Source organism: Oncorhynchus mykiss, chromosome 28 (assembly GCF_013265735.2).
Source record: "Oncorhynchus mykiss isolate Arlee chromosome 28, USDA_OmykA_1.1, whole genome shotgun sequence".
Classification (NCBI taxonomy): domain Eukaryota; kingdom Metazoa; phylum Chordata; class Actinopteri; order Salmoniformes; family Salmonidae; genus Oncorhynchus; species Oncorhynchus mykiss.
In genome coordinates, this window is record NC_048592.1 from 7488343 (window position 1) to 7508509 (window position 20167).

The 20167-nt window shown below is 41.1% G+C and overlaps 1 protein-coding gene across 1 annotated transcript in view; it reads right to left on the minus strand.

Moving 5' to 3' along the window:
* LOC110508422 (protein unc-13 homolog A) overlaps positions 1 to 16402 on the minus strand; it is a 92981-nt gene extending 76579 nt beyond the window's left edge. Inside the window, exon 1 of the mRNA XM_036967078.1 lies at positions 16145 to 16402. Coding sequence (XP_036822973.1) covers positions 16145 to 16166 — 22 coding nt within the window. The 5' untranslated portion in view covers positions 16167 to 16402. The remainder of the gene's footprint in view (positions 1 to 16144) is intronic.
* Positions 16403 to 20167: the final 3765 nt, after the last annotated feature.

Below are 20167 nucleotides of genomic sequence, written 5' to 3' on the forward strand. Positions count from 1 at the left end.
CATAACAGGCTGGATTCACTTTCCTGTTTTGTGGGTAGTTCCGAGTCTCACTTTGGTTAATTTCTCTGGATCCCCATTAGCATCCACTCTTGGGGTCAATACATACATTAAACGATTGTTGTGAATTCTCCAAGGAAATATCAAAACCAACTCATCAAAGTGGCCAAGTGCTCAATAAAAATCAGACACTTGAGCATGCCTCATGGACAAAAGTGAGTTATTTCCTTGTTTGTACCTTACTTTGTTTTCACTGCTCTTTTGCTTGGCATATGCTAGTAGCATTTAGTCCATTTAAGTCTATATGTGATTATAGTATTGGCACTTTTTGTTGTCTAATAATTAGTCCTTTTCAACCCCATACCATTTCTAATAACAATCATACGCATCGACAGAAACAATAATATATACAGCAAGACACACCTTATATACCCACATGGAGGAATACGTTTGCCTTTGACTTAGAAGCTTTAATTTATTTTTACTAAAACTCTACTGAAAACAAACACAGAAGGCTTTCATATGTGTCACTGCTTGACATTTGGGGTGATTTTACACACAGTACACATTGTTGTGGGACAAAATGAGCCAGCAACCCTGTGGTTATAGGACAACTGCACTACCCCAGTGACAACTCCTGGCAGAGGCTTTAGTGCACCCACAGACTGCATTCTAAATTACACCTAATTTAACTTTGTCCTAAATAGCACCCTATTTCACTTCAAAAGGGAACTACTTTTGACCAAAGCCCTTTGGGCCTTGGTAAAAAGTACTGCACTATAAAGCGAATAGGGAGACATTTGGGACTCCGCCATAGGAGGTTACACTAGTATGACGTGCCTGTTGTGTTTTATCAGTGTGGTGTTGCAGTAGATACAGAAGACGGTGGTGGGGCTGATTTTTTTGAATGCATAGGCTTTACTTGTCTTGTTACCTTGCAGTCAATGCAAGCGTACACTGTTTGGCATACACTGTGCAAAACAGATTTAAGCCTAACTTTCAATAAAGTTTTCAACAAAAATATATTCAACATCAATCTCCATGGACCTCATTTATCAACAGTGCATACGTTTCATAATAGAAACTGGCGTGCGTGGGCCACATTACTAGGATTTATCAAAATGTCACAAACAACATATATGCATGTTTTCATTGATCACAGCCATATCATATTTGTGTGCTCGTGAACTAGCGCTACAACCCTGCCTGGAAAACCCCTTCCATTAACCTTTTATGGTAACAAAAATACCCCCATTTGCTGTATGATTAGGAAATGTTGCAACTGGATCATAGCCATTTCTATAAGAAAACAGAAAAGTGTGGGCAGAATGTTTTCATCTTTTGCAGTGACTTAAAAAAAATGCATGTTGCCTATAGCGAGTGCCAAATGCTGGACTCATTCTGCAAGATTGATTGTCTATTTAACAAATATTGCACAACTGTCATAGGCTATGCCGGTCTATTTAGTTGAGCATGGTTGGCTATTGAATGAGCGATGAATAAATGTTAGCCTAATATTTGTTGTGGAGTTGGAATAAACCAGTCATGTCAGAAAAGGAGAGACATGCCATGCAATATGATTATGATTTAGGTCTATATAATGAAAGTAAAATAAATATATTAGGCGACATTCTGCTATATGACCTTATCAACGGCAAATGCAGCTTTTTGTCATTAGGCCTACGTTTTAATGTTTTTATTAGCCTACCACTATTATAATTCCTGTGCATCAAACACCTCGATTTCCCCCCCAAAAATGTGGTTTCTAAACAGTTTCCACTACAAGTTGTGCGTATGCATGGTCTGAGATTTGCGTGGAGACATGCACACTTTCCTGTCAAGTTCAAAATGTATAAATACTAACCTTTGAGCAAGACTAGCACAGCAAGGTTTAGAGTATTTTTTAGTACCTTTTGCTAAATGGGGTCCCAGGGTTGTTTAGATGAAAGCTATAATGCCAAATGTGTTGTTTTTGTAATAAAGAAACAGGGAAGCACCAGTGACTCGGTCAATTAAAAAAAAGTCAAATGAAGCAGATGCTAAACTACAGGACTGTTTTGCTACACAGACTGGAATATGTTCTGGGATTCTTCCGATGGCATTGAGTACATCACATCAGTCACTGGCTTCATCAATAAGTGTGTCGATGATGTCGTCCCCACAGTGACAGTACGTACATACCAGAAGCCATGGATTACAGGCAAAATCCGCACTGAGCTAAAGGGTAGAGTTGCCGCTTTCAAGGAGCGGGACTCTAACCTGGAAGCTTATAAGAAATCCTGCTATGCCCTCCGACGAACCATCAAACAGGCAAAGCGTCAATACAGGACCAAGATTGAGTCGCACTACACCGGCTACGATGCTCGTCGGATGTGGCAGGGCTTGCAAACTATTACAGACTACAAAGAGAAGCACAGCCGCGAGCTGCCCAGTGACACAAGCCTACCAGACAAGCTAAATCACTTCTATGCTCGCTTCGAGGCAAGCAACACTAAGGCATGCATGAGAGCATCAGCAGTTCTAGACGACTATGTGATCACGCTCTCCATAGCTGATGTGAGTAAGACCTTTTAACAGGTCAACATTCACAAGGCCGCAGGGCCAGACGGATTACCAGAACGTGTACTCAGAGCACGTGCTGACCAAATGGCAAGTGTCTTCACTGGCATTTTCAACCTCACTCTGACTGAGTCTGTAATACCAACATGTTTCAAGCAGACCACCATAGTATCTGTGCCCAACAACACTAAATGACTACTGACCAGTAGCACTCATGTCTATAGCCATGAAGTGCTTTGAAAGAATGGTAATGGCTCACATCAACACCATTATCCCAGAAACCCTAGACCCACTCCAATTTGCATACCGCCCCAACAGATCGACAGATGATGCAATCTCTATTGCACTCAACACTACCCTTTCCCACCTGGATAAAAGGAACACCTATGTGAGAATGCTATTCATTGACTACAGCTCAGAGTTCAACACCATAGTGTCCTTAAAGCTAATCACTAAGCTAAGGACCCTGGGACTAAACACCTCCCTCGGCAACTGGATCCTGGACTTCCTGATGGGCCACCCCCAGGTGGTAAGGGTAGGTAACAACACATCCGCCACGCTGATCCTCAACACTGGAGCCCCTCAGGGGTGCGTGCTCTGTCCCCTCCTGTACTCCCTGTTCACTCATGACTGCATGGCCAGGCACGACTCCAACACCATCATTAAGTTTGCAGATAACACAACAGTGGTAGGCCTGATCACTGACAACAATGAGACAGCCTATAGGAAAACCTGGCCGTGCAGTGCCAGGACAACAACCTCTCCCTCAACATGATCAAGACAAAGGAGATGATTTTGGACTACAGGAGAAGGAGGACTGAGCACGCCCCCATTCTCATCGACGGGGCTGTAGTGGAGCAGGTTGAGAGCTTCAAGTTCCTCGGTGTCCACATCACCAACAAACTATCATGGTCCAAACACACCAAGACAGTCGTGAAGAGGGCACGACAAAGCCTATTCTCCCTCAGGAAACTAAAGAAATTTGACATGTGTCCTCAGATCCTCAAAAAGTTTGACATCTGCACCATTGAGAGCATACTGACTGGAGGCATCACTGCCTGGTATGGCAACTGCTTGGCCTCTGACCGCAAGGCCCTACAGAGGGTAGTTCGTACAGCCTAGTACATCACTGGGGCCAAGCTTCCTGCTATCCAGAACCTCTTTACCAGGCAGTGTCAGAGGAAGGCATAAAAATCAAAGTCTCCAGCCACCCTAGTCATAGACTGTTCTCTTTGCTACTGCACGGCAAGCGGTACCGGAGCACGTCTAGGTCCAAAAGGCTTTTTAACAGCTTCTACCCCCAATCCATAAGACTCCTGAACAGCTAATCAAATGGCTACCCAAACTATTTGCACCCCCCTCCCCTTTACACTGCTGCTACTCCGTTTATTATCTATGCATAGTCACTTTAACTCTACCTACATGTACATATTACCTCGACTAACCGGTGCCCCCGCACATCGACTCTGTACCAGTATCCCCCTGTATATAGCCTCGCTATTGTTATTTTACTGCTGCTCTTTAATTACTTGTCACTTCAATTTTTTACTTATCTATTTTTACTTAAAGAAATTGAACCAACTTGTGCTGAATTTGGGATCTATCGCATCCCACAACTGTCCCAGACTAGGTTTGGAATATTTATTTCTTGCACATGTTGACCAATACAATAGGTCAACTTTTGTACTAGGGATGATAGTAGAATGGCTTTTGTTGTTCGTTAGGCCTACTCATCTAGTTGGCTGATAAAAAGTAGGCCAAATGTGGACAGCTCTTCTAACATCTTCAATAGACGCCTCAGAATTTTATAAGAGGGACTCGCGCAGTTGCGTCCCCGATATCAGTCTTCACTTCGAGCCTACTTCTTAGCTGAGATGTCTGTGAGAAGGACCCGATAACGTGACATGCATTGGCTAATAAGAATTGAAATATCTGAGAGAGCCATGTGAGTGAGAGGTGCTTCGGAGCACGGCAGCCGGGATAAGGGAATAATTATTATATTCAGCCCAAGGACACAATGGTCACTTTGGCATGGATTTTTGAGCGGGCATTATGGCCACACAAGGAGCATGCCGCCGGGAAATTCGAGACCTGATGAGAATATCATCAACTTCTTTTCAAATTGTAAATGACAGACTGAGTAAGGGCGCACAGCCTGCACAAACCAGAGCTCATGCCTTTCATGCAACTTTTTTCAAATCATCATTGGTCGTATCATGCAGCCTTAGAATGTATTCAAAAATAAAATGTATAGCCCAACGTTTGTAGAACTACTAAAGGTGCATAAATAACTCTAAATTAAGCATATAGGAGTTTCTATTTCTTTGTTAACCGCTCAACACAGAATAGCCGCATGTGCGCACTTCCTTGGAAAACGTTTGGAGAAAATACCCTTTATTCAGCTATTTTCAATTGTATTCTTAATAATATAAAATAATTCCACAAAATTATAAAATTAACTAGTGTAGCCCATAGCCATATGGCATAGATATATCAGGGCCTAACAAGGACAACTCAGAGTATGCTATTCTGTTCTTCTGAATTAGACTACAGTTTCTTCATATCATGTTTCTTTAGACCTGTCTAAAATAAAATAAAAAATGGATTTATTGTGATGGTGTAGGCTATATTACAGGGAATTATTATACTTTTTAAAAGGTAGATGTTCCAAAGGTCTGCATCAGTGGCTTGTAGACTGTGTGGAAGACAGAAGATGCTAAGAGTGTTTATTTTAATGAACGGTCAATTACCACGAGACCAGTCCGTTTTATGAACATCAAGGCAGACACATGGTGAATTTGTATCCTATATCTTGTTGGTGTGATAAGGTTCATGCGGCTAAACCCCCACTCAGTTAAGTACAGTTAAGCAGTGGTCTCAGCTCACGTGGAACCTGTTCTCCCCTACTGTCAACAAAGTCCCTAAAGCCATTGATGGTGGAGGAGCACAGGAGTGAGAAGCGTTGGCACGGCATGTGAATGCCTTCTTCCCCGAATCCCAGAGGGAAAGGCTCTGGCCAACTCTCGCGCTCCAGGATGTTTGCCTGACCTACCAGGTGTGTGTACTCGGGACTGTGCTGCAGCCTGATCCGTTCCAGGCGTGCCTTTTTATAAGGCTGGATAGGAACTGCTGGTGATTGAGTGTGACAATTTGTTTATTTTCACTGAGGGAGTTTTACCCCTCTTCCAGCCACGGCACCTTCCAGGGTTCTTGTACCTGACCTTTCTCTTAGTCCCTCTAAAGAGCGAATTAGTTTGTCAAGCCTCCAAAGTGGTCAAGCCTCCAATGGGCCTTCGAGTGCACACACGTAGCCTACAGTTCATCATTCCCGCCACTGCCAGAGAGAAGGCAGGGAAGAAACCACTATAAACCTACCTCTAGGCTGCTATACATATTTATTTAGTTAGTCATTCTATCGTTTTTCATGGAACTTGTGGTAATTAAATGTAATTGACAGAAAGTTTTACCAGCTCTGTGTATTCTCAAAATCAAAAAAGTGAGGGAGTTCTGCTCCCCCGTGTTCTGGCAGCATTACACCCAACTCTACTGTACAGAGATTAGTACAGTAGAGTTCTGTACCGTAGAGTAAACTTCAGTACCACAGGAGGTTGGTGGCACCCTAATTAGGTTGTGGTAATGGTTTTGAGTGAAATAAGTGGAAGGGTATCAAATACACCGAACACATGGTTTCCATCTGTTTGATGCTATTCCATTTGCTCTATTCCAGCCATTATTATGAGCCGTCCTCCCCTTAGCAGCCTCCACTGTTCAGCACAGTACTGACCTATTCTCTACTTTTATTTACTGTACTGTGCTGTCTGGGGGAGGGCTTGTCCAGACTGTTTTCACGCTCTTGCTTCGACCACCACGTGACAAAAAGGGAAAGAAAACTATTATTAGCTGAATATAACAGTATGCCAGTGGAAGGGAGGAAAGTAGCAAGTGACCTACTATGAATCCCCATTGTAGACAATTGTTGCAGTCATTCTGTTACAGATTTTTTGGGTCATTCTGTTACCAACTTCAAATCACTTAATAAATCATAAACCAAATTGTTATCAGTAAAAACACTAAATAATTGGTATTTCTACCTTAACTTGTTAATTCTGTGAACTTCCATTATCCTCCCTCCTCACGAGGGAGAGAAATTTGAAAATACATTTTTGGTAACAGAATGACAGACACCATGCAATATTTCTTAAACTAACAGAAGGCACATTTCTGGTAAAGTAAATATAAGTGTTGATATTAGATGGCAGGGGTGTTTACTTCAACATGATTGTGTTTTGATGTATTTTTAATACTTTAGACTTTTTCTGCTAGATGTTTTTGGAAACACCTTTGCCATCTGTTTGATCAGAAATCAAAGCCTTTGCTTACATTTTATGTTGAAAAATGTATACGGTGCATTCGGAAAGTATTCAGAACCCTTCACTTCTTCCACATTTTGTTACCTTACAGCCTTATTCTAAAATGGATTAAATAAATAAAAAATCAATCTCATCAATCTACACACAATACCCCATAATGACAAAGCGAAAACAGGTTTTTATAAATGTTTGCACATTTATAAAAAAATAAAAACAGAAATAGCTTATTTACATAAGTATTCAGACCCTTTGCTATGAGACTCGAAATTGAGCATAGGTGCATCCTGTTTCCATTGATCATCCTTGAGATGTTTCTACAACTTGGAGTCCACTTGTGGTAAATTCAATTGATTGGACGTGATATGGAAAGGCACACACCTGTCTATATAAGGTCCCACAGTTGACGATGCATGTCAGAGCAAAATCCAAGGAAGAGCTCCGAGACAGGATTGTGTCGAAGCACAGATCTGGGGAAGGGCACCAAAACATTTCTGCAGCATTGAAGGTCCCAAAGTGGCCTCCATCATTCTTTAATGGAAGAAGTTTGGAACCACCAAAACACTTCCTAGAGCTGGCCGCCCAGCCAAAATGAGCAATTAGGGGAGAAAGGCCTTGGTCAGGGAGGTGACCAAGAACCCGATGGTCACTCTGACAGAGCTCCAGAGTTCCTCTGTGGAGTTGTGAGAACATTCCAGAAGGACAACTATCTCTGCAGCACTCCACCAATCAAGCCTTTATGGTAGAGTGGCCAGGCGGAAACCACTCCTCAGTAAAAGGCACATGACCGCCTGCTTGGAGTTTGCAAAAAGACACCTAAAGGACTCTCAGACCATGGGAAACAAGATTCTCTGGTCTGATGAAACCAAGATTGAACTCTTTGACCTGAATGCCAAGAGTGGAGACTGTTATGGCAGCAAAGAGGGGACCAACTCCATACTAATGCCCATGATTTTGGAATGAGATGTTCAATGAGCAAGTGTCCACATACTTTTGGTCATGTAGTGTACATGGAAATCCTCAACTGTACACTATAAATTCCTGTTGTCCTATTCTGAGAGTGGGGGTTGAATATATTTTGTGGCTCTCTCTCTTAAAAGCCCACTCTCTCCCTCTGCAGTACTTTTTAAACAGCTCTGATGTAACTGAAGCCTTAGTTAATGCCCCACACTCTCAACACACACACACACACACACACACATTCTCTCTCTCTCTCTCTCTCTCTATATGGCAGGGCCTGTGTAGCCTACAAACACACACGCAATCACAGTGCATCCCACAGCGAGTTTTAAAATTCAACAACCCTCACCTGCACAGCTGATAATACTCAATACAGGCCTGTTTGGACAAAGTCTCCATGACAACGGACAAAAGGGGACAATGTGTGAAATTCCCTGACTAAGCGAGAGAAGAGACATTATACACTGAACTAGTGATGAGAGTCTTACTGGAATACCAATGAAGTTACTGTATTATTAGATTGCACAGAGGCTGAAGCGTCTGTGCCTGCCTGTAGTTACAAACAGAGAAAATCATGTTGTGTTGAAGAACTTAAGCTATTCTGTATCTCCTTCAACACTTTGCTGGCTGAACATCTGAAATAGATTCAGTTCATTTTCAAACCCTAAATGAATATCCAAATTCTATACCCATTGTAACTCTGCCAGGCAGCACTGCAAATTAAACCATTCAATATTGGACTGAAACTGAAGAATCAAATAAATTGCCTCTTCATCGCTGGAAACACATGTCTAATTGTAGCAGCAGATGAGAACAGACCACTAGCTGATTGTGTTCCAGCAGGACTAGAAACGGCTCAGGCAATATATCAGTACGTGAGAAAGATCAATGGGAAATATATTTAATTGCAGAAAGGCATGGAGCTAATGCTTAATAATAGTTCTGAATCATGCCCATGTAAATTATTAAGGGAGGAACCTACGCTCAAACAATATACGTGCACGCACATGCACATTTGCACACAAACATGCATGCATGCCTAATGACACACATACATTACACACACACACAATACACTAATCAATACAGTACAATTTATACAGCAAGAATATCGGTTCAACAGGTACAGCAAGCTCTATAAGTAGATTTGGAAAATATCGGGGAGTGAGTTTGCCAGAAAAAACTTGTTTTAAACACCAAGTAAACCAAGGTTATGTTGGTCTGTTCCACCAGGAAAAGGCCAACACAGCATGGGATACAATTAAGTATGGGGGGATACAAATTGAGGAAGTGGCAGAAACCAAACTACTAGGAGTGCAGCTAGACAACTGCTTACCATGGTCGTCTCAAATAACTCATGTATAAAAATAAAAAAATATTAAAACTGCATGCATGATCAGAAGGATAGCTAAATATTTAACGGGAAAGATTCTTAGGCAAATAACTCAATCATTAATTGGGAGTCAGGTAAACTACTGTTCTGTGGTCTGGGGAAATGCATTAGCAAGTGAAAATAGGAGGCTGCAGATTGCACAGAACAAAGCAGCAAGGATTGTTTTAAGGTGGAGATATGGTTCTTCTGTTGTAGTCATGTTCAATGCTCTTGGTTGGTCATCAATCAACAAGATAATTGAAGAAAAAAAACATGCTTATTTTATTTCATAATATACACAATTTAAAACGGCCAAACTCTATTCACAACAGAATTCAGTTGGTAAGAGACAGACATTCAGTAAATACTAGGAATAGATTGTCCACCATCTGTGTCATCCAGACAGAAAAGAGAAATAGCAAAATAACATTTTGATTTAGAGCAATAAAGAAATGTAATCATTTCTCTGAGCAAACCAAAAATTTTCCAATATACAAATTACAACAATACTTTAAAACCATTTAAATAGAATACATAGGAAAGTAGTGCTGGACTATGGTAGATGAAGAATCAATCCATCTTTTTAGACTGTTAGAGTATTTATTGGGTCATTATGTATGTTTGTAACAGTGTGTTATATGTGAAAATGTGATTGTATTATAAATTGTATTTTAATGTTGAAGGACTCTTGGAAGATTAGTCCAAATGAGGACTAAAATAGATCCTAATAAAATCAAATGAAGTCAATCAATGGCAATTTTCACAAAGTGTTGCAATGGATGGGTGCATTCAAACAAAACTGTTTATAGCAGTGGTTTCCCAAACTGTTTTATTTTGTTACCCATCAGCTTTCCTAATATTCACCAAATAAAACACAACTCTTTGTAAGACGGAAAACGATGCCTATCGAACCCAGAACGACAGCATAATTTGGCCTGACATCCCTGGTCTGTACTATCACCAGCTTTTATGTACTTGCAATTCCGCCAGCGTAATTAGTGCATTATGGGTCCCTGATCTGTACTACACAGTAGAGGTCGACCGATTAATCGGAACGGCCGATTAATTAGGGCCGATTTCAAGTTTTCATAGCAATCGGAAATCGGTGTTTTTGGATGCCGATTTTGCCTATTATTATTATATATTTTTTTACACCTTTATTTAACTAGGCAAGTCAGTTAAGAACACATTTTTATTTCCAATGACGGCCTAGGAACGGTGGGTTAACTGCCTTGTTCAGGGGCAGAATGACAGATTTTTACCTTGTCAGCTCTGGGATTCAATCTTGCAACCTTAAGGTTAACTAGTCCAACGCTCTAACCACCTGCCTCTCATTGCACTCCACGAGGAGCCTGCCTGTTACGCGAATGCAGTAGTAGCCAAGGTAAGTTGCTAGCTAGCATTAAACTTATCTTATAAAAAACAATCAATCAATCAATCATAATCACTAGTTAACTACACATGGTTGATGATATTACTAGTTTATCTAGCGTGTCCTGCTTTGCATATAATCGATACAACGCAGGGGGATGATTTAACAAAAGAGCATTTGCGAAAAAAGCACAATCGTTGCCTGACTGTACCTAACCATAAACACCAATGCCTTTCTTAAAATCAATACACAGAAGTTTATATAGCTAAAAGAAATCCAGGTTAGCAGGCAATATTAACCAGGTGAAATTGTCACTTCTCTAGCGTTCATTGCACGCAGAGTCAGGGTATATGCAACAGTTTGGGCAGCCTGGCTCATTGCGAACTAATTTGCCAAACTTTTACGTAATTATGACATAACATTGAAGGTTGTACAATGTAACAGGAATATTTAGACTTAGGGATGCCAGCAGCTCTTCGCGAGCACAGCGCTGTTTATGACTTCAAGCCTATCAACTCCCGAGATTAGGCTGGTGTAACCTTTGTGAAATGGCTAGCTAGTTAGCGGGGTGCGGCGTATAGAGTTTCAAACTTCACTCGCTCTGAGACTTAAAAAAACACAAATGCAGCTACTTTGCTGTTATTCTGGCGGCACTTTATGACATGACTGTAAGTGAGCTGTAGTTGATTGAATATGTTAGTAACCTCGACTTTGTCTTGGGCCTAACAACGCCCGCGCCAGTACTGTCTATACTCCAAACACCAGCTTCTCGGGTACTATCACTTGAGTACAGTACATTATACTGTGCTCTACTGTATTTGGACTGAACTCTACTCTATTTTTATTTTCTTTACTGTCCTGTGCTGTCCAAACTTGTGAAACATAGACGTCTACGATTGGTCCAGATTTGCAGAGTTCACCAATCATGGACGTTTATGTTTGGGCCAAATCAAGGCCAACAACAAAAAAAATAGATGTCTGTAGACGTTGAAATCAAGGCCAGTCCGTACCAAAAAACGATGTCTGTTGTTGTTGAAATCAAGGCAAGGATGGACTGACCAAATGTCAACTACTTTTCAATGTCCATGGATGTCCGGTGTCGGTCCGTGCTGATTACAGTAAATGGAAATAGAGAGGGCTCATGGGTAGGTGTCAGTAAGGGAGAGTTAACATTAGCTGGAGCGAGATAAGAGAGGGAGGGAGGGGTTGTCTAGACTGTTTTCACACTCTCGCTTTGACCACCAGACTAATTGGAAGGTCTACCTTTTACTTGTGTGAACTTTCATTATCCTCCTCATGAGGGAGAGAAATGAGAAAATATCTTAAAGATATGTGGGTTTTTGATAACGGAATTACAAGGCACAAGACAATGTTTCTTAAACTTACAGAAGGCAAATAATTTCTCAAACTAAATAAGTGTTACTGGTGAAATTAGTTGGCAGGGGTCTTAACTTCAACACTGTGTTTAAATGTAGTATTTCTAATAACTTTTGAGACTTTTTCTAGTTGACGTTTTCTTAAGACTCCTTTTCCATCTATTGAAGCAGAAATCAAAGCCATTACTTAAAGTCAATTTAAGATGGAAAATGGTTGAAAAATGTGCCTGCCTTCATTTCCCCAACATATAGACTCTTAGCTTTTGTTTTGACACTCATTTTGATATGCTCCTATGAACTTTCCATGTTGGTGCTCATGGGGATTTTTACATGGAAATGACCCTAGTTAACTAGTTTTTTTTATGCATACACATAAAGTAAATCTTGAAATACAGCTTGCTTTCATGCAATTATTCATGTAACCTACTCTTTCTCCTATGCCAGTATCTATCTGCATCATGTGTCCAAAACATAATCAGTATTCATGGTATTCTTATGGCAGGATAAAAATGTATTGACTGTAAAACAGAACGACTGAAAAGGCTACACAGATTGATTTGGCTGAATCCCATAAAAAAACATTACTTAGAACTCAACTTCATATGCACCACATATGCTTGACATTTTACATATTGCTCTTGTAACCGTGATGGTCCAGTGAACTACGCTTGTGTGATGAGTAATGTTGCTTTAGGCTTAAGAACCCTTACTATAACTGCCATTAGCTCATTAGGTTACCACAGTCTTGGAGTCTGGATCTTGGGCGGCAGGGTAGCCTAGTGGTTAGAGTGTTGGATTAGTAACCAGAGGGTTTCAAGTTCAAATCCCCGAGCTGACACGGTACAAATCTGTCGTTCTGCTAGCATTTACTTTTACTTTGCACTTTTAGTATGACAAGGCACTGTCCAACTAGGCCGTCATTGAAAATAAGAATTTGTTCTTAACTGACTTGTTCAGTTAAAAAAAAAAAAAATTTAAAGATCTGAAGACAGGTTCGACACCTGGCCGGCCGTTTACCACTCTCTTAGTGCAACAACACTTTTTCCCGCATTAACTCGGACATTGAGTGGGGAAGACGGACGCGTAGAATCAGAGAGATTCAACAGCAATCTCATCTGAACAGGCCTATGTTTGATAACTGTCTTTGATTTATTGGGGAGTTAAAAGGATTGCCAGAGGACTTTAGAGAGGATCCCAGTGGGATAAACCATAAACCACTTGAACTGTCAGATGTGAAATACGCCGCCCAGCCACCACCAGACCCCAATGACTTCCTGATTTGGCCTCGTTTTGAAGATTGCTCATTAAGAAATGCCATGACTGATGCCAAGACTGCAAGATGGTGAAGCGTGATTCATCACTCCAGAGAACACATTTCCACTGCTCCAGAGTCCAATGGCAGCGAGCTTTACACCACTCCAGCCGACACTTAGCATTGCACATAGTGATCTTAAGCTTGTGTGCATCTGCTCGGCCATGGAAACCCATTTCATGAGTTCTTGTGCTGAAGTTGCTTCCAGAGGCAGTTTGGAACTCTGTGGTGAGTGTGGCAATCGAGGACAGACTATTTTTTACGTGGTCATGCTTCAGCACTTGGCGGTCCTGTTCTATGTGCTTGTGAGCAACTTCGCTGCTGTTGCTCCTAGATGTTTCCACTTCATAATAACAGCACTTACAGTCGACTGGGGCAGCTCTAGCAGGGCAGAAATTTGACACACTGACTTGTTGGGAAGGTGGCATCCTATGATGATGAAAGTGTTGAAAGTCACTGAGCTCCTCGGCACGGGCCATTCTACTGCCAATGTTTGGTGGCTAGCTAGCTAGTTAAAATGGGCTGTTTCCTAAATTAGCCATGGATGGAGATAGGGATTTGGACTTGTGGTTTTACTTAATTCGTTGTACTGGCCAGTGATGTACATCAGGGATTTTGGGAATTCACTTCTTCAGGATCTGAAGCAGCACTGCTGGTTTCTTTTTTTCTTCCTGGTTGTTAATTGATGGTTTATGTCACTGATTTGTCAGACTTACCTCTCAGTCACCAGGTAGTGTGCCAGGTTTGAATCATCCCTGAGTAGAGGGGAATGATGAAAACCAGCAGTGCTGCAGACCTAAGGTACACATATGCAGTGGTGTAAAGTACTTTCGGAAAAATACTTTAAAGTACTACTTAAGTAGTTTTTGAGGTATCTGTACTTTACTATTTATATTTTTGCCTACTTTTACTTCACTATATTCCTTGAGAAAATGAAGTACTTTTTACTCCATAAATTTTTTCCTGAGTTACAATTTGAATGCTTAGCAGTACAGGAAAAAGGACAAATTAACACACTTATCAATAGAACGTCCCGGGTCATTCCTACTGCCTGCTCTGGTGGACTCACTAAACATAAATGCTTCCTTTGTAAATGTGTTGCTGGAGTGTGCCCTGGCTGTCAAAAAAATGAATAAAAAAAGGAAATGGTGCAGTCTGATATGCTAATTATAAGGAATGATGATGTATAGCATTTACTTTTACTTTGCACTTTTAGTATGACAATGGAGTACTTTTTTCACCACTGTACTTAAGTACATTTAAAATCTGATACTTTTAGACTTTTACTCAAGTAGTATTTTACTGGGTTACTTTCACTTCAGTAATTTTATATTAAGGTATCCAGTGGTGTAAAGTACTTAAGTAAAAAATACTTTAAAGTAATACTGAAGTCGTTTTTGGGGGTATGTGTACTTTACTATTTATATTTTTGACAACTTATTTTTACTTCACTACATTCCTTAAGAAAATATTGTATCTTTTACTCCATACATTTTCCTTGACACACAAATGTACTCGTAACATTTTCAATGCTTAGGACAGGACAATAGTCAAATTCATGCACTTATCAACAAAACAACTCTGGTCATCACTACTGCCTCTGATCTGGTGGATTCACTAAGCACATATGCTTCGTTTATTGAATGATGTCTGAAGGAGTTTGCCCCTGGCAATATGTCAAATGTTTTTAAAGAAAATGGTGTCTGGTTTCCTTAATATAAGGAATTTGATATGATTTATACTTTTAGTTTTTATATTTAAGTAGATTTGAGCAATTACATTTACTTTTGATACTTTAGTATATTTAAACCAAATACTTTTAGACTTTTACTCAAGTCTAATTTTACTGAGAGACTAACTTGAGTGATGTTGTATTAAGCCATCTTTCATTTTACTCAAGTACGACATTTGAGTACTTTTCCCACCTCTGCACATATGAATGCTGTGCACCAGATCATGCAACGCTAGATGAGATGATCTGAGGTCACGCGGTTCGACAGGGACATGTCGTTACATTTCAGCCCACAGGTGGCACGACCTGGCGCGAACATAGGATTTCCTCACGACCGCGGGAGGCTCGCTTCCACGCAGCAGCGGAGCGGCAGGGGCTATCCTTTCCTTGCTACACCCGCCGCCCACACATGAACTGGCATGGCACGCAACACACATGCAGCTAAAACGGTGCTAAGGATGGCAAAAAGTAAATAATGTCCACATTTTGATCATTACATGTTTAAATGTCCAAGATAAGGTTACACACATGCACAGCAGCTCCTCAGTCCGTTGTGAATAAGACAATCATTGATAGCCTACTTATAACTTAATACAATATAGCCTTAATACAACATTTCCGGATACTATTCGGCTTCTTCAATCTGAGCTGTGACTCTTGGCATAATTTTATTGCACCTCAAGCACACATAGCCAAATCATCTTTCCATAGAAAGCTGCCAGACACCCTTAAAAAAAACGGACCTCTGTCATCAGAAAAACGTATTTCACCTGAGAAAAATCATCTCAAGTAGCCTATAGCTAGTTCTCTGCAAAGGACCGCGTTCTTAAAATAACTGTCACCCAAATGTACAGGTGTGAATACATTTTTTCCACGGGTAAAACAGTAAGGTGATAACTAAGTCTGGCTATGTAACGTTATGCCATTTCCAATGTTTAGGCTACTCCAACATTAAAGGCTACCATGGTAATTGCGTATTGGTCAAACACCGAATCGGCTATAGCTCCTTGCAGGTAGCCTACAATATATAACAACCACATCAAATAAATATGAAATGTAACATTAATGGTATAAACATAGTGTGCATGTCTTCTTACCTCTGACACAGAGAAGGGACATCTCTGAAAGTAGCTGTGAGAGTCCCCGGCTGTCCTCAACCGGCCGCCTGTTCTTCACTGTTTCGCTTGGCTACAGTTACCTCCCCGGTGTAGGCTACATAGGTAGACTGCATCAAAACATGGGCTAAATATCCCAAAAACGTTTCGAGGACATATTACAATGAACCCGTCCGTTTTTCAGTGATATAGCTATTTGTCTTGCAGTTGAAGTGCTCCCCTCACTAAGCCGCATCTCTCGCGCTCTCCTCATAGCTCTCCTCAACTGCTCTCGCGAGGACAGCTTCGTGACGTCAGTTAATGTGACGCGAGGCAGCAGGTATTATGTGGTCTAATTTGAGTATAATGAAGTCTGTTTCTTGTGAGATGTTCTGTCCTCAGATACAGAGAGCTGTGAAAGCCTGTCTGCAGAAGAGGTCCAAATGAAGAGCAGTGGTTTGAATCCCTAGTCCTGGTCCTGGAGACTCAGAGGGGCACAATTTTGTTTTTACCTTAGACCTGCACAGTTGATTCAAATGGTCAACTCATCATCAAGCTTCAAGTGGTATTATTGTATTCATTTGTGATGCTATCCTTGATATGATCCTGCTGTTGTCACATGCTACACCTGCACATGTATCTATCATTCTAATGTATTCATGATTTGTTATAAGGGATATTATACTTTAGTAATCCACAATGACCTGGTGATGTAAAAGTATAATAATGACATTATCTTCCATATTCCTACAGATACCTTGTCACTGAAGATTTCCTTCAAAACAATTGTCTACAGTTACCATTTAGGGCACTGCAAGGTTGGGTTACCAACCTGGGACTGCCTCCTGGAGGAATTCAGGCATATGAAGGCTACCTGTTTCCTGAAAAACTTAATGAGGATGGACACGAGGATCAGGAGGGGATCTGCAGCTTGCCGCCGTGTGCCAGAGGAGAAGTCTGCTACTCTGCAGGATGTTTCAAGGATGGGGTCCAACAACGCAGCAAGAAAGGCAATCCGTGTGGGAGATCTTCACCTCCTACTTCTTCAAAGAAGGTGCTGTTCCCTGGCAACACCATAGACTACACTATGCATAACCAAAGCCTCTTTTAACTTGTTATGGCTGGGGGCAGTATTGAGTAGCTTGGATGAATAAGGTGCCCAGAGTAAACTGTCTGCTACTCAGGCCCAGTTCCTAATATATGCATATTATTAGTAGATTTGGATAGAAAACACTGAAATTTCTAAAACTGTTTGAATGATGTCTGTGAGTATAACAGAACTCATATGGCAGGCAAAAACCTGAGAAAAAATCCAAGCAGGAAGTGGGAAATCTGAGGTTTGTAGTTTTTCAACTCATTCCCTATCGAATGCACAGTGCATATGGGGTCAAATTGCACTTCCTAGCTGCCACTAGATGTCAACAGTCTTTAGAACCTTGTTTGATGCTTCTACTGTGAAGTGGGGAAGGGAATGAGAGGGGAATGAGTCAGAGGTCTGGCAGAGAGCCACGAGCTGGCCACGCGCAATCACGTGAGAGTTAGCTTGAGTTCCATTGCATTTCTGAAGACAAAGGAATTCTCCGGTTGGAACATTATTGAAGATGTATGTTAAAAACATCCTAAAGATTGAGTCTATACATTGTTTGACATGTTTCTACGGACTGTAACGGAACTTTTTGACTTTTCGTCTGCTCCTAGTGATCGCGCGTCATGAATTTGGATTACTGGGCTAAACGCGAGAACAAAAAGGAGGTATTTGGACATAAATGATGGACATTATCGAAACAAAAAACATTTATTGTGGAACTGGGATTCCTGGGAGTGCATTATGATGAAGATCATCAAAGGTAAGTGAATATTTATAATGCTATTTCTGACTTCTGTTGACTACACAACATGGTGGATGTTTTGGGTTGTTTTGGTCTCTGAGCGCCGTACTCAGATTATTGCATGTGTAACGGATGTGAAACGGCTAGCTTAGTTAGCGTGGGCGCTAAATAGCGTTTCAATCAGTGACGTCGCTTGCTCTGAGACCTTGAAGTAGTAGTTCCCCTTGCTCTGCAAGGGCCGCGGCTTTTGTGGAGCGATGGGTAACGATGCTTCGAGGGTGACTGTTGATGTGTGCAGAAGGTCCCTAGTTCGCGCCCGGCTATGGGCGAGGGGACGGTCTAAATTTGTACTGTTACATTGATGCTGTTGACCCGGATTACTGGTTGCTGCGGAAAAAGGAGGAAGGTCAAAAGGGGGGTGAGTGAAACGGCTAGCTTAGTTAGCGTGGGCGCTAAATAGCGTTTCAATCAGTGACGTCACTTGCTCTGAGACCTTGAAGTAGTAGTTCCCCTTGCTCTGCAAGGGCCGCGGCTTTTGTGGAGCGATGGGTAACGATGCTTCGAGGGTGACTGTTGATGTGTGCAGAAGGTCCCTGGTTCGCGCCCGGGTATGGGCGAGGGGACGGTTTAAAAAATTATACTGTTACACATGGTGTGCTTTTTCAGTAAAGCTTTTTTGAAATCTGACACAGCGGTTGCATTAAGGAGAAGTGTATCTATAATTCCGTGCATAATAGTTGTATCTTTTATCAATGTTTATTATGAGTATTTCTGTAAATTGATGTGGCTCTCTGCAAAATCACCGGATGTTTTGGAACTATTGAACGTAACGCGCCAATGTATACTGAGATTTTTTTATATAAATATGATCTTTATCGAACAAAACATACATGTATTGTGTAACATGAAGTCCTATGAGTGTTCCCTGATGAAGATCATTGAAGGTTAGTGATTCATTTATCTCTATTTCTGCTTTTTGTGACTCCTCTCTTTGGTTGGAAAAAATGGCTGTGTTTTTCTGTGACTTGGCTCTGACCTAACATAATCGTTTGGTTTGCTTTCTTCGTAAAGCCTTTTTGAAATCGGACACTGTGGTAGGATTAACAAGAAGTGTATCTTTAAAATGGTGTAAAATACAGTACTTGTATGTTTGAGGAATTTTAATTATGGGATTTCTGTTGTTTTGAATTTGTCGCCCTGCACTTTCACTGGCTGTTGTCATACACTATGCACAACCAAAGAGCCATCCACATTGCAATAAGAATATTCTTCAAGCTATGTCAACTGCAGTTATTCAATTCCCAGTTTCTCTTCTCAGGAGAGGGTGCTGTTTAGGTAAGGGTGTGATGTCTGTACAAAACAAAACAGGCTATTTTAAGTCACCCATATAGATTTTTTTTAAACAATTAGACACCCTATAACCCACATACTCATGTGTCAATCTGATTGATGGATTGTGTTGTGCAGTAAGCAGGCTCAGGTGTATAACTGTGGCTCCTTCCACCTTCAAAGAATAGGCAAGAAGGACAACCATGGAGAATAGTAAAACACTTCATTATTTCTATAACTACGCTATATTGTTTGTCCTCATGTGTCTGCATGTTTTTCAGCATAAAGTACTCTGCAGCCACTTAGTGTGGACACCAGGTGAGGCCACACACGCAGATTCCTGTTGAACACGGTCTCTTTAACTACCTTATTTTCTCAATATGTCTCTCTCCTTCACTTCATCCCTCTCTCCCCTTCTCCCTAAATCCTCTAGGTTATATCATCTCTGTCGGTGAAACCCTCCCGCATTTAAACTGGCTACACAGAGGGCACAGCATGATCAGAGGTGAGAGGTCACTTGGTCGGGTCAACAGGAAGTATTATTAACGAGATGCTTTACATTGAAATACAGATAGAGATACAGTAGTCCCAGAATTAATGATCCAAGGTAAGTTTTGCATTTCACCTGATGATTGATGACTTAGTGTTAGAATAAAGAAAAAACACAAGGTTTTAACATGCTCTCTCTTTCTCCATCTGTCTCTTGTCTGCATGTATGTTTTGATGTGAGAGAGGATGCCAACCCCCAGTCCCGTCATTGCCACCTCACCCGCTCTTAAGATAACCATCGAGGAGCCCAAGGCTGGTTAGGAGACACCACTAGGGACAGTATTATGTGATGAACTGAGAGAATATTAGAGTAGCACTG